Below are 14,417 nucleotides of genomic sequence, written 5' to 3'. Positions count from 1 at the left end.
TAGCCAGGCATGGTGGTGGGTAACTGTAATCCCAACTACTTGGGAGGCTGAAGCAGGAGAATGGCGTGAACCAGGGAGGCAGAGCTTGCAGTGAGCTGAGATCGTGCCACTGCACTCCAGCCTGGGCGACAGAGCAAGACTCCGTCTCAAAACAAAACAAAACAAAAAAATCTCCAAAATTATTTATTGAAAAAAATCTGTGTATAAATGGACCCATGCAGTTGAAACCCGTGATTCAGGGGCGGACTATACTGACAGACTCTGAGCAAGGACCAGGCATGACATCACGGTTTTGTATCAATGTTAAGTTCTCAACTTTGACAGTTCATTGTATTGTAGTCATGAAAGATATTTTTTTGTTTTTACTAAGTACACACTAAGGAATTCAAGGGTAAAGGGGCATCATGTCTGCAACTCTGTCTCCAAGTTAGAGAAACCAGAGAGATGGACTGAGTGACAGGAGTCATACACCGCACGTGCGCACGTGTGTGTGTGTAGAGACAGAGACAGAGGGAGCAAATGTAGTAAAAACTTAACATTTGAATTAAAAATGAGTTTCTGATAATAGAAGCAAAAAATTTTAACATTTGGAAAATCTGTATGAGGGAATATGACATTCTGTATGGTTCTTGCCACTTTTCTAATCTAAAATTACGTTTAAAATTTAAAAAAATTAAAAAGTGTTTGGGTTGTGTAACAAATTACTGCAAACTTGAGTGGTTTAAAACAACACACACTGGGCCGGGCGGGGTGGCTCACTGCTGTAACCCCAGCACTTTTGGGAGGCAGAGGCGGATGGATCACCTGATGTTAGGAGTTCGAGACCAGCCTGGTCAAACGGTGAAACCCCGTCTCTACAAAAAATACAAAAATTAGCCTGGCATGGTGGCGCCCGCCTGTGATCCCAGCTACTCGGGTGGCTGAGGCGGGAGAATCACTTGAGCCCGGGAGGCGGAGACTGCAGTGAGCCAAGATCGCGCCATTGCACTCCAGCCTGTAGGACAGGGACTCTGTCTCAAACAACAACAACAAAAACAACACCGTTTATCATCTTTCTCTCCTGCAGGCTGTCTGAAGGCTCTGGGGGAGGCCCTCCCCACCTTTCCCAGCCCTTTGGAGGCCGCCAGCGATCCCTGCCATTTCTCGTCTGGTGGCAGCACACTTCAGCTCTGCCCCCATCTCCACATGGCGTTTTTCTCTCCGCGTGTCTGTGTCCACGTCTCTCTTCTTACAAAGGCTGGACAGGGTTTTGTTTGTTTGTTTGTTTGTTTTGTTTTGTTTTGTTTTGTTTGAGACAGTCTCGCTCAGTCGCACAGGCTGGAGGACAGCGGCGCGGTCTCGGCCTCCAGTGCCGCCTTCCAGAGCCTTCCTAATGTAACTCCATCCCCGTCCCCTCCCCACGTCGCCCACTTTATTGTTCTTCGTGTCAGTTCCTGTCAGTGGACATTTAATTCTAATTCACGTCTCACTCCCTCCCGCACTGTGAGCCCCACGCGGCAGAGACCCCGGCGGAGGCGCGCGGGCCGGAGGAGGCTGCGGGGCATCGCTCTGAACTGAGCCCGGGACGCCGCGGAGGCGCAGCGCGTTCCTCCGCCCAGGGCTGCTGGGCACCGTCCGTGTCTTTCGCTGCAGGACTCCGGGGAGACTCGGGGGCCTGGGGTCCCCCATTTAGCCCTAGGGCGGGGGGATCAGGTTCAGCCTCTGAAAGTCCAGAACACGATCACGCCCCTGCTACCACCCTGCGCGGCGTCGGCCCAGTCCCCGCGAGCGCCCGGCTGCCCCTGCCCGTGGGCCGCACTGGAGCCGCGCAAGGCGACTGTTCTGCGCCTCGGCTCGGGGATCGGACCCGGCGCTGGGCGCGGTCACGCAAAACGCTGCGCACGGCGTCCGGTGGCCACAGAGAGCGGCCATCGAGTCCCTCCCCGGCGCGGCGCCCCGGTCTCCCGGGCCCGCAACACACGCCCCTGGGGTCGATCCTGGAGGACGCGCAATCCCCCCACCCATCAGGACGCACGTTTCGAGCTCATTAGTAAATGTTCCTTAAATTCCCGAAGGGCAAGAAGTTAACCAAGTAAAACAGCATCGGAACACCACGTAGGGGCGTTCGCACGGCCCCCGGGGTCCGCGGGCGGGGGCAGGGGCAGGGGAAGGCGGAGGAGGGGCGGCGACCCGGGTCTGCGGTTGAATCAACAGGGCGTGGGAATGGGGCGAGCGAACTGCGGAGGGGGCAAGCCGGGGTCCCGGGGAGGGAGGGGTCTCAGGCCGGCGGGTCCCAGTCTGCGGTGGGGTTGGGGGGAGGGGCCCGGGCTGAGTGGGGTGGAGGAGGGGCTATGCGGGGCGGGTGCTCTGCCACGAGGCATTGGCGGGCGCCGGCCTCCGCCCCCGCCTCTCCGCCAATCGCAGCCCGCCCGCTCCCCTTGCGGTGGGTCCCAGCGAGGCCGCCACCCCCGGGTCGCCGTCTCCGCCTCTCCGCAGTCGGGGCAGCAGCTCGCCACTCTTTCCCACGTCTCGGTCCAGGTGAGATCCGGCCCCACCGAGACCCGCTCCCCGCTCTGGACGCAGGATCCTAACTGGGTCCGGGTCTCCCCCTCCGCGCCTCCGCCCGCTGTTGCATCATCTGCACCGAATCGCGGCGAGACGGGTTCCCAGGACCCCCGACCCACCCGCGCCCACGCCTGCGGTCTTGGCTGCCCAGAAGCTGGGGGTTTGGGCGTGGACGTGGCTCCGGGCTCCCACCCCAGCCCCCGCGCCGGCGGAGCGGACCCCACTGGCGGCGAGTCCCGGAGCGTGGAGCGGGGACGCGGGCTGGGAATCTGGGGGAGACGCACGCTTCGTGCCCAGCATTGAGTTTTCGCTGCATTGTGGATGGGAAATGACTGTTTGCAAATCGCCCTTTTCGGCGGACTGTGTGGGGTGGCGGTAAACGGTGTCGTTGCGCGGGCGGCACGCGAGGTGGGTGCCCGCTGGGGGAGGGCCGCGGGGCTCTGCCCAGGTTGCGTTGTGGGGATGGAGGATTTCCCGGGACCTCACTTCCCTGAGCCCCAGGCGAGACGGCAGCTGAGCTGGAGGATGCAAGGGGGAGGCGGAGCGGGGTGTGAGAGCGGAGCGCGAAACTCGGCTTCCCAAGGATCTTCTGGGCTCACTTGTCCCTAGCTTTGTCCCAAAGTGTCGCTTCCGGGGGCGGAGTGGCCGGCGGTTTCCGGGTGTCAGTAGGGTCTGGATCTCCCCCCGGGAAGCTTAGAGGAGTTTCCCGCTCTCCGTGCGCGTGGCCCTCCCCAGGCCTCTCCGGGAGTGCTGGTGCGCGCGTGCAGGGGTGTCCCGGGAGCGTCGTGACCCCAAGGGGGTCTTGCAGTTTAAGGAACGGCCGGGGCGACGCCAAGTGAACCCCCCTCCCCGGGACGCACGTGCGTCCGGCCGCCTGACGCTGTCGCCTTGGGGAGCCCACGGGTTCGTGTTGGGGTCCGGGTCTCCTGGCGAACTTTCCGCCGAGCGCCTCTGGGTTCTTCAGAGCCCCGGCGGCGTGCGATCTGCGTTCCCGGCAGCCCCTTACCTTGTGGGAGGGTGCTCCAGGGCGAGGCGAGGCGCCAAAAGCAAGGCGCTGGGCCGCCTGCGTCTGCCAGGGCCGCGGGTCCAAGGCTTTCTGGAGGATTCCGCGGCGGAGCGTGCGCGCCCCAGGCCAGACAGGGCCTGTGCCACACGGAGAGTCCCTTCCCGCAGGTGACTCCCGCGACCCGCGGAGGAAGGTGCTGCTCCGCTCACGGCGGCAGCTTCTTACAAGGTCGGGGTAGAAAGAAAAGCCGGGGCACGCTTGGGTGACTTCAGGAGGGACACGAACCTCTGAAAGCGGGGTGCACTTTTCTGGGGAAGAGAAGATCCAACGCCTTCGGATTTTCAGACAAGTCTGTGGTCCCATGACCTTGAAAGCACCACCCTCCAGGGTCGTTTGAAGCCGCTTTGGCCACCGGCCTTGTGAATTGCGAAGGTGGAGGGGAGGTCGGGAAGTCCAGGAGGCCAAGCTGAGGCCTAGGTAAGGCCTGTGCGCAGAGACCACCTGAGCCGCGTACTCCAAGGGTTTCCAAATGCAGCCGGCTTCAGCAACTTTTTCTTTTTTAATAGGCTTTTTAAAAAAGAACAGTTTTAGTCCGGGCGGGGTGGCTCACTCCTATAATCCCAGCAATTGAGAGGCCGAGGCGGGCAAATCACCTGAGGTCAGGAGTTCGAGACCAGCCTGGCCAACATGGTGAAACCTCCTCTCTACTAAAAACACAAAAATCAGCTGGGTGTGGTGGCACGCGCCTGTAATCCCAGCTACTCTGGAGGCTGAGGCAGGAAAATTGCTTGAACCCGGGAGGTGGAGGTTGCAGTGAGCCGAGATCACACCACTGCACTCTAGCCTGGGCAACAAGAGTGAGACTCCATCTCGAAAATTTTAAAAAGAGCAGTTTTAAATTTACAGAAAAATTGAGAAGATAGATAGTAGAGTTCCCACAGTTTCTCCCGTTAAGGTCTTAAACTGATGTCGTATATTTGTTCCTTTTTTTTTTTTTTTTTGACAGTCTCGCCCTGTTGCCAGGCTGGAGTGCAGTGGCACGATCTCGGCTCACTGCAACCTCCACCTCCCGGGTTCAAGCAATTCTCCTGCCTCAGCTTCCCGAGTAGCTGGGACTACAGGCACGCACCACCACACTTGGCTAATTTTTGTAGTTTTAGTAGAAACAGGGTTTCACCATGTTAGCCAGGATGGTCTCGATCTCTTGACCTCATGATCTGCCTGCCTTGGCCTCCCAAAGTGCTGGGATTACAGGCGTGAGCCACCACGCACGGCCTATTTGTTACAATTAATGAGCCAATTACACGATCACATAACCTTTGTTAACGTTAACCAAAGTCCATGCTTGAGTCAGATTTACAGTTTTCCCCTCATGCCCCTTTTCTATTCCAGGATCCCACGACACAGTTTGCTGTCACGTCTCCTTACAGAGTCTGAACGGTCCCCATCTGTCTGGTGAGTCTGAACGGTCCCCATCTGTCTGGTGAGTGACGGCTGTGGACTTAGTGTCCTGTTGAATGTGGAGAATCAAAGCAGGGTGAAGGGGGACTGAGTCCAGTCCTGGGCCCTGTGTAGAGGGTGAGGTGGGAGGTGGTCATGCGTTCTTTGTCCCCCCAGAGGAAGGGCAGCAGATGGGGCCTCGCCTGGGTGCCCTGGTCTTTCTTTTTTCTCTCTCTGTTTTTTTTTTTTTTTTTTTTTTTTTTTTTTTTTTGTCTTATCTATTTCAAGGTGTTTGTGTGTTTTTTTAATCCTGGGTAAAATACACGTGACACTTATCACTGTAACCGTTTGTAAATGTGATGCAACCACCGTCACTATCTCCACCTAGAACATTTTTATCATCCCCAACACAACCTTTGTACCCATTAAACAATCACCCTCCCTTCCCCACTCACCCCAGCCCCTGGCAGCCTCTGTTCTACTTTCTATCTCTATGAATTTGCCAGACAGAGAGGGGCGTTCGAGGGTCCCATGTGCCTCATCGTGGAAGTGGAATCACACAGCATTTGTCCTTTTGTCTCTGGCTTGTTTCACTTGGCATCATGTCCTGAGGGTTCGTCCGTGTTGTAACATGTGCCAGAATTCGTTTCTCTCATGGCTGAGTAAATATTCTAGTGTGTGTATGAGCCTATCGTGTGCGTCCATCCATCCGCAGACACATGGGCTGCCTGCCTCCACCTTTTGACTTGTGAATAGTGCAGCAGTGAGCATGGGTGTGCAAGCATCTGTTTTGTTGTTGTTGTTTTATTTTTTAAATAGAGACAGGGCTGGAGCCCAGGCTGGTCTTAACCTCCTGGACTCAATTGTCCTCTTGCCTCAGCCTCCTGAAGTGCTGGGATGAGAGGCGTGAGCCACTGCACCCGGCCCAAGCAACTCTCTGTTTCCCTTTTTTTTTTTTTTTTGTATGTGCCTATGGAGGAGACATGGTCAAGTGGCTGCCCACAAGGCTGGTGCCTGTGTTTTTGTGTAATTCTTCCTGGGCTTCTCTGAGGGAGCAGAGCACCCCGCCCGGAGGGGACAGGGTCAGCAGGGTTCGCTGGACCCCACAGCATCCGAGCCTGAACCGATGCCTCTCTCCTTGCTTTGCCAGGTCCCAGCATGCCTTCTGAGATCCCCCAGGCAGAAGTGGGGCCCACAGGCTGCCCCCACCTCTCAGGGCCACATTCGGCGCAGGGGAGCCTGGAGAAGGGGCTCCCAGGGGATAAGGAAGCCAAGGAGCTCCTGTGGATCCGGCCCGATGCCCCGAGCAGGTGCACCTGGCAGCTGGGCCGGCCTGCCTCTGAGTCCCCGCATCACCACACTGTCCCGTAAGTCCTGCTTTTGATCACAAGAGGGTTGATCCGTAACCTGCAGGGCAGGAGTTTGTTACCTGGATACCACACAGCCAGGAGGACAGGAGGTGTGGCCCCCCTGTAGTCACTGTGGGTTGAGGAGCTGGGGTGGGGGCATGCCGTGTAGATGAGGCTCTGAGGCCAAGGCCTCCCTACGCTGCAGCCCAGCGCCTGGCAAGACAGTGGATGCTCACGAGGTATTTCCGGAAAAAATAAATAAATAAATGTGCCCAGGTCACATGCTTTCCCCGGTCTGTGGCTGTGCACGTGCGTTCGCTGGAGGTGAGTGACCAGGACCCTGCCTGCACTCTCTTTTATTTTATTTTAATTTTTTGAGACACAAGCTGGAATGCAGTGGCGCAATCATGGCTTGCTGCAGCCTCAATCTCCCCTGATTAAGGGATCCTCCCACCTCGGCCTCCCAAGTAGCTGGGACTACGGGCGCCCACTATCACGCCCAGCTAATTTTTGTATTTTTAGGAGAGACAGGGTTTCACCATGTTGACCGGGCTGGTCTTGAACTCCTAGGTTCAAGTGACCACCTGCCTTGGCCTCCCACAAGTTCTGGGATTACAGGCGTGAGCCACCGCGCCCGGCCCAGCCTGCACTTTTCTGTTAACTCTAGGTCATGGAGACTTCCCCTAGGCATTAAACATTTTTCCACAGTGGGCTGTTTTTCTGGTGGCACAGACTGTTCAGTGAAGAAGCCATCATTTTGTAAGCCCTCTACTGGGTAGATACACGTTTGCAGTTACCTCATTTTAAATAACTGCAGTAGAAAATACTATACACTCAATGTGCAGAAGCTGTATCAGTGGAAAAGACAAATAAACAAAAATCCCTACCCCAGCACGAAACTGAAATCAAGCTCACTAAGCCTTAGGATTATATTTATTTCCTTAGTGTAATCTCCTTGGAGGAGAACAGATAGATCAAAGAATGTGCTTCTTAGATGTTTGATTCCTTTTTTTGTTTTGTTTTTTTGGAGACAGAGTCTCGCTGTCACCAGGCTGGAGTGCTAGTCGCACAATCTCAGCTCACTGCAACTTCTGCCTCCCAGGTTCAAGAGATTCTCCCACCTCAGCCTCCCTAGTAGCTGGGATTACAGGCACGTGCCAGCACGCCCAGCGGGTTTTTGTATTTTTAACAGAGATGTTGTCCAGGCTGGTCTTGAACTCCTGACCTCCGGTGATCTGCCTGCCTCAGCCTCCCGAAGTGCGGGGATTATGATTCCTATTTTGTGTACACCACTACCAGCATTTATGGTTGTTGATCTACAGTTCAGAACAGGTGGGGTGGCTGGGTAGAGCCACTCTCAGTGCAGCAATACATGAAGTGACAATTGACAAACCCAGAAGGTCTGAGAGATGAACACACTCAGTGCTGGGAGCTCAGGAGACCAAGCAGATGGGTGGGCAGCCAGGAGGATGGGCTCTTGCCCCCAAAACAAACCTGAGAGAGCAGCGGGTGAGAGGCCCGGTGAGGTCGGGAGCGGCTGCTGGGGGGTAGAGTGGGCAGGAAAGACAGGCCGGATTCCTGAGGGCTCCGTGAGTTCCTAACTCTAGGGCGTGAGATGGAGACGATGCCCTCCAGGTTGTAAAATGGTGTTGCACCTGCACCTCACACAGGCCTCATTCATCCTCCGAAGACACCCCCATCCTGAGATGCAGAGCCTACGCCACTTGTCTCCAGTCAGAGGGCCCCCGAGAATAGCAGGGTTGCAGGGAGGTGCTGCAGAGGTGGGTGAGGCGTTAGGGCTTCATTCTAGGACAGTGCAGGGTGTCCTCCCAGGAGCCTCTTGGGCTGTGGAAGTGGGAGTCCTTGAGATAAGGGGCTCCAGGGCTATCCCTGCAAGTCGGATCCTTTATCTTGCTCAGTGCTCTGGGCCTGGCCCTGACCACCTCTAGAAACTTCTCAGGTAACTTCACAGCCACCGAGGCCTAGTGCTAAGTCAACACACCTGCTGCAGGGAGGCGGGCCTCTGCCTGCCTGGCTGGCCGGATGCCTGAACTGAGCTCATGAACTAACGCCCAGCGCTGTCACCCGGGGACTTGACTTTCCACCTGGCCCTGGCTCTCTGCACCCTGCCAAGCCTGGTTCCCTTCCGCCAAGAATTGCTTCTGGGGGAGCCTCCCTGGTCCCTGTACAGTTTGGGCACCTGGCAGGACTGCCCTCTGCTCCCTGGGAAGGGCGCGATTGGACTCCTCTTGGCGCCTGTTTGGGCCTTCAGGGCGGCTCTCCCTGCAAATGTGGCACTCCCTCCATGCCACAGGACCTCCGGGAGCTGGGTGCACCCCAGGTCTCAGGATTGCTTCCTGGGGGGCGGGGCCCAAGGAGCCTGGCTGTTTCGCAGGTGCCTGTGCTGAGGAGGAGGCTCAGGGTCAGAGCCACGGGGAGTCACTGGAACTGCACGGCCAGGGAGGGGTTGCAGGTCTGGACACCGCTGTGAACCATGCGTGTTCCCAGATGAGTTCGTGGTTAGCTTGTGCTTGGCACAGATAGAAAGGGGGTGTCATCGGCCTCTCCCTGGGGAGGATGGCGGGGGCATGAGGGCCGTTTAGGAAACCACCTGGACCAGGGTTTGAGGGTTTGCACAGCCAGAGGCTGCAGGGCAGAGCATCACAAGCCCAGCTGACAGCGCCTCTGCCCGGGCTCTGTGTCCGCCACGTGCCTGACATTTTCTGTGCAGGGCTAGGCATCCCGCCTGCGCTTTGCAGCCGTTGTCCCTGGTCTAAGGAGTCTCTGCCCTGAGGTCAGCACTTCACTTTTTTGTCTCCTGTGGTCAGAAGCTGAGAGATGAAAGGCAATGAAATTCCCCAGTAAAGCCTTTCTGAAAAGATAGACCTAAATCTTTGTTTTGGAGTCAGTATTTGCTTATTTTAACTTTTTTATTTGGAAATAACTTACTACTCACAAGAAGTTGCCAAAATGATAGGTCCTTTGTACCCTTCTCCCAGCTTCCCACTAACAACGTCTGCCACGACTGTAGGTTCATTTTCAAACCTGGGAAACTGACATTGGTACAAATAAACTACAGGCATTATTTGCTTTTTATAGGTTTTTAGGTCTAAGCATGTGTGTGTGTGTTTCAGGCGTGTGTGTGTGTTTCAGGCATGTGTGTGTGGTGTGTGTATGTGTTTCAGGTGTGTGTGTGTTTCAGGCGTGTGTGTGGTGTGTGTGTGTTTCAGGCGCGTGTGTGGTGTGTGTGTGTGTTTCAGGTGTGTGTGTGTTTCAGGCGTGTGTGTGTGGTGTATGTGTGTTTCAGGCATATGTGTGGTGTGTGTGTGTTTCAGGCGTGTGTGGTGTGTGTGTGTTTCAGGTTTATGTGTTTCAGGCGTGTGTGTGGGGTATGTGTGTGTGGTGTGTGTGTTTCAGGCATGTGTGTGTGGTGTGTGTGTTTCAGGTGTGTGTGTGGTATGTGTATGTGTGGTGTATGTGTGTTTCAGGCGTGTGTGTGGTGTGTGTTTCAGGTGTGTGTGTGTGGTGTGTGTGTTTCAGGCGTGTGTGTGGTGTGTGTGTTTCAGGTGTGTGTGTGTGGTGTATGTGTGTTTCAGGCGTGTGTGTGTGCGGTGTGTTTCAGGCGTGTGTGTGTGGTGTGTGTGTGTGGTGTGTGTTTCAGGCGTGTGTGTGGTGTGTGTGTTTCAGGTGTGTGTGTGGTGTGTTTCAGGCGTGTGTGTGTGTGGTGTGTTTCAGGCGTGTGTGTGTGGTGTGTGTGTGTGGTGTATGTGTGTTTCAGGCGTGTGTGTGGTGTGTTTCAGGCGTGTATGTGTGGTGTGTGTGTGTGGTGTATGTGTGTTTCAGGCGTGTGTGTGTGGTGTGTGTGTTTCAGGTGTGTGCGGTGTATGTGTGTTTCAGGCGTGTGTGTGTCTGGTGTGTTTCAGGCATGTGTGTGTGGTGTGTGTGTGTGGTGTATGTGTGTTTCAGGTGTGTGTGTGTGGTGTATGTGTGTTTCAGGCGTGTGTGTGTGGTGTGTGTGTGTTTCAGGCATGTGTGTGGTATGTGTGTGTGGTGTATGTGTGTTTCAGGTGTGTGTGTGTGTGTGGTGTATGTGTGTTTCAGGCGTGTGTGTGTGGTGTGTGTGTTTCAGGCGTGTGTGTGGTGTGTGTGTGGTGTATGTGTGTTTCAGGCGTGTGTGTGTGGTGTGTGTGGTGTGTGTGTTTCAGGTGTGTGTGTTTCAGGTGTGTGTGTGGTATGTGTGTTTCAGGCGTGTGTGTGTGTGGTGTGTTTCAGGCGTGTGTGTGTGGTGTATGTGTGTTTCAGGCGTGTGTGTGTGTGGTGTGTGTGTTTCAGACGTGTGTGTGTGGTGTGTGTGTGGTGTATGTGTGTTTCAGGTGTGTGTGTGTGGTGTATGTGTGTTTCAGGCGTGTGTGTGTGGTGTGTGTGTGTGGTGTGTGTTTCAGGCGTGTGTGTGGTGTGTGTGTTTCAGGTGTGTGTGTTTCAGTTGTGTGTGTGGTATGTGTGTTTCAGGCGTGTGTGTGTGTGTGGTGTGTTTCAGGCGTGTGTGTGTGGTGTATGTGTGTTTCAGGCGTGTGTGTGTGTGATGTGTGTGTTTCAGGCGTGTGTGTGGTATGTGTGTGTGGTGTGTGTGTTTCAGGCGTGTGTGTGGTATGTGTGTGTGGTGTATGTGTGTTTCAGGCGTGTGTGTGTGGTGTATGTGTGTTTGAGGCGTGTGTGTCTGTGTGTGGTGTGTGTGTTTCAGGCGTGTGTGTGTGGTGTGTGTGTGTGGTGTATGTGTGTTTGAGGCGTGTGTGTGTGGTGTGTGTGTTTCAGGCGTGTGTGTGGTATGTGTGTGTGTGGTGTGTGTGTGTGGTGTCTGTGTTAGGGGTATCTGTGGAAATTTGTGTAACAACCATCCAGATAAAGCCAGTTCTTCGATTGTTGATTTGTGTCAGACAATGGCCTTGGGCTGCCAGGGCCGGGACTATTTTGTTTTGTTCTTTTCCTGAATAAATGTGGACTCCTCTGTTTCAGGGAAAAATCTCCAAAAATCTTGCCAGATATTCTGAAGAAAATTGGGGACACCCCTATGATCAGAATCAACAAGATTGGGAAGAAGTTCGGCCTGAAGTGTGAGCTCCGTGAGTGCCCTGGCTTTTGAGAGGGGCTTCCTCCATCTACGCTGGGCTCCATGGGCCTGGGGGTCCTGGAATGGGTCCCTTAGGCAAGGCCCCGGGATCAGAAAACACGCTGGTTAACGAGTGGCGAGATCATATCAGTTTAAGTTTGGGAAAAACACACAACAGGGCGTTGTGTCAGACGGTGACCAAAGTGGCTCCCCAGCTGATGGACCAGGGAACGAACAGGTGACCTTTGAACTGAGGCTGGAATGGAAGGAGCGAGGGTGTGAAGAGCGGGGTGAGGGTCAAAGGCAGAAGCAAGCAGGTGGGGAGGGTCTGCGTCCTGCCTCCTAGGGAGAAGGGTCCTAGCACGAGCTGCGGGCCACCCACTGCCCAGGGAGCGGTTGCCTCTGTCTTGCCAGCTTCGTGGGGACAGACAGTTCAGCTCATCATTTATGAGACAGAGAATGGAAATTTGGAGGGTCTGTGGCTGGCCTCGTCCGGGGTACACGGGGGTCACCTGAGGTCCGGTGTGAGCCCTCTGGGGAGGGGCAGTTCTTTTCAGGACGCAGTTTCCAGGCTCAAGAGGGTGGAAGAAATTTGTAAGGGTCGCTCTTCACCAGGAGCTCAGGGCCCTGGTAGACCTCAGCATCGTCACGGAGAAAGCTGTGGGTGCAGAGGCCTTGGGGACAAGGTGGGGACGGAATTTCATATTTCAGATGACCGAGGCCAAGGGAGTTTGGAGGGCGGCAGCACAGGTGCCGCGGAGAACCCTGAGACAGGGCCAGATGGAGGGGGTGCAGTTCGAGTGGGAAGGAGAGGGAACCAGTAACATGGCTTGGGACTTTTTCATCCTGAAATGCTGTCATGTCACAGCCAGGGGACCTGTGAGAGCTGGGGCAGGCGCTGGGGGAAGGAAGTCAGGGGTCGGTGCATTGGGAACTGGTTGCAGATTCACAGAAGGGGCCTGCTGGGAGCCTGGCCCTCCTCTGCCCCTCTAGGGAAGGAATTCTCAGAGCTGCATCAGAGCAGCCCCCTTCACAGAGACCCCCAAGGCAGCAGGGCCGGCTCTGTGCTCATTTGTCAGACAATAAGGACCCTTGGACGCAGCAAGCGTGGCTGCCCGCTGTGCTACATACAGGACGGCGTCTAGACTTGGCAGTTGCCCTCGCAGTAGGTTTGGGAACGCCTGTTTTACAGACAGACACACCGAGGGTCAGGTCGGTCACGTGGCTTGCCGAGGCCACCCAGCTCTGATTTCTGCTTCGGAGCTGGCCCCCAGGCGCTGGTGAGAAAGATCTAACTGAGGGCTTCACAGTATGGGACCCAGAGGGGTCCGGAAATGCAGACCTGCGGCGGGCCAGACCCGGGGAGTCCTCCCCACCACAGCACCTCGGCCTGGTTCTAGGGGTAACACCTGTCTGGTGGTGACTTTCAGAAGTTTTGAGGTGCTGCGGGCTGGTCCCAAGTCCCTCAAATCACATTTCATGCAGCCCAGTCTCTCTCTCTCTCTTAAAAACTAAATTTTTTTAAGAGCTAGAGAGGGAGGGAGGACCTGCAATAAGAAAAGAAGTGCAGACCGGGCGCGGTGGCTCACGCCTGTAATCCCAGCACTTTGAGGGGCTGAGGTGGGCGGATCACGAGGTCAGCAGATCAAGACCATCCTGGCTAACACGGCGAAACCCCATCTCTACTAAAAATACAAAAAAAATTAGCCAGGCATGGTGGCGGGCACCTGTAGTCCCAGCTACTGGGGAGGCTGAAGCAGGAGAATGGCGTGAACCCGGGAGGCGGAGCTTGCAGTGAGCCAAGATCGCACCACTGCACTCCAGCCTGGGCGACAGAGCAAGACTCCATCTCAAAAAAAAAAAAGAAGGAAAGACATGCAAGTGAAGGCCTTGGTCTTGTGCGGGGACCGCGCAGGGAACCCTTCCCAGGGCAGGTGACGCCCCACAGGGGAAGGAGGACAATGGGAGGCTGTAGGGAGAGTTTGCAAGTCCCCATCCGATGGGGCCAGGGTGTGGCCAGTGCCGTGGCTTCAGGACATCAAGCTGCTTTGGCAGGGGCTGCCGGGTATGGCTGGGCATGGGGCGTAGGGGACCCAAATCCAGGCGCCCGCCCGCCACACGTCCAGCTTGTGGGTGGGGGGATGGGGTTTTCTGTGGTGCCCCCACCCCCGTGAGGGCTGCTTATGCCTCTCTGGTTCCCACAGAGTTGCTCTGCGCCCCGCAGGGCTGGTAGGATGGGCTGCAGGGGGAGAAGCTCTGATGGGCGAGCGCCCAGGTGCAGGTGTAGGGGAGGTGAGTGGAGAGGTGGCAGTTTTTCAGAACCACAGACCCCCAAGCCCATCCCCCATCCTGGGGTGTATCAGGTAATGGGGGGTGAGCAGGAATCACTGGGGGGCGGTCAGGGGATCTTCTCCTCTGTGATTCATCTCTGGCTCCCAGTGGCCAAGTGTGAATTCTTCAACGCGGGCGGGAGCGTGAAGGACCGCATCGGCCTGCGGATGATTGAGGATGCTGAGCGCGCCGGGACGCTGAAGCCCGGGGACACGATTATCGAGCCGACATCTGGGAACACCGGTGGGTGCCCGGCCCAGTAGGGGTGGCCGGGCTGGCTGTCCCCTACCCATGCTGAGCCTGCCGGAACCCGGGGGGGATGGCTGAGCTACAGCTGCATGTGCTGGCCCACCCGGCTGCCTGCTCCCTGGCATCTCGTGCCCGCTGCCAGCGTGTGTCCCAGCCCAGCTCCCTCTGACCAGCAGTTGGGGCCAGTGCCAATGCTATTGGGGCAAACCGGCATTGGGGTGTGCCCCTGTGTCCCAGGCAGGGGCGGGGCGGGGCTTGGGGGGCACCCGGCCCCCTCATCCTCTGTGTGCCCTCAGGGATCGGGCTGGCCCTGGCTTCGGCTGTGAAGGGCTATCGCTGCATCATCGTGATGCCGGAGAAGATGAGCTCGGAGAAGGTGGGTGGGCACAGC

At 56.3% G+C, this 14,417-nt stretch overlaps 1 protein-coding gene across 9 annotated transcripts in view; it reads left to right on the top strand.

Moving 5' to 3' along the window:
• The first annotated feature begins 2,392 nt into the window (after positions 1-2,392).
• The window catches only part of CBS (cystathionine beta-synthase), a 29,169-nt gene continuing 17,144 nt past the window's right edge, over positions 2,393-14,417 (top strand). For 2 of the 9 annotated variants that reach the window (XM_073010841.1, XM_073010828.1), the window contains exons 1-6: positions 2,393-2,517; positions 4,943-5,005; positions 6,141-6,357; positions 11,353-11,459; positions 13,886-14,020; positions 14,323-14,402. In XM_073010841.1, the coding sequence (XP_072866942.1) occupies positions 6,149-6,357; positions 11,353-11,459; positions 13,886-14,020; positions 14,323-14,402 (531 nt within the window). In that variant the 5' untranslated portion in view covers positions 2,393-2,517; positions 4,943-5,005; positions 6,141-6,148. The other 7 variants (XM_037984875.2, XM_037984870.2, XM_073010837.1 and 4 more) reach the window with 6 other exon arrangements.

The sequence above is a fragment of the Chlorocebus sabaeus genome, chromosome 2 (assembly GCF_047675955.1).
Source record: "Chlorocebus sabaeus isolate Y175 chromosome 2, mChlSab1.0.hap1, whole genome shotgun sequence".
NCBI lineage: Eukaryota > Metazoa > Chordata > Mammalia > Primates > Cercopithecidae > Chlorocebus > Chlorocebus sabaeus.
This window is presented reverse-complemented; position numbering and strand designations above follow the sequence as displayed.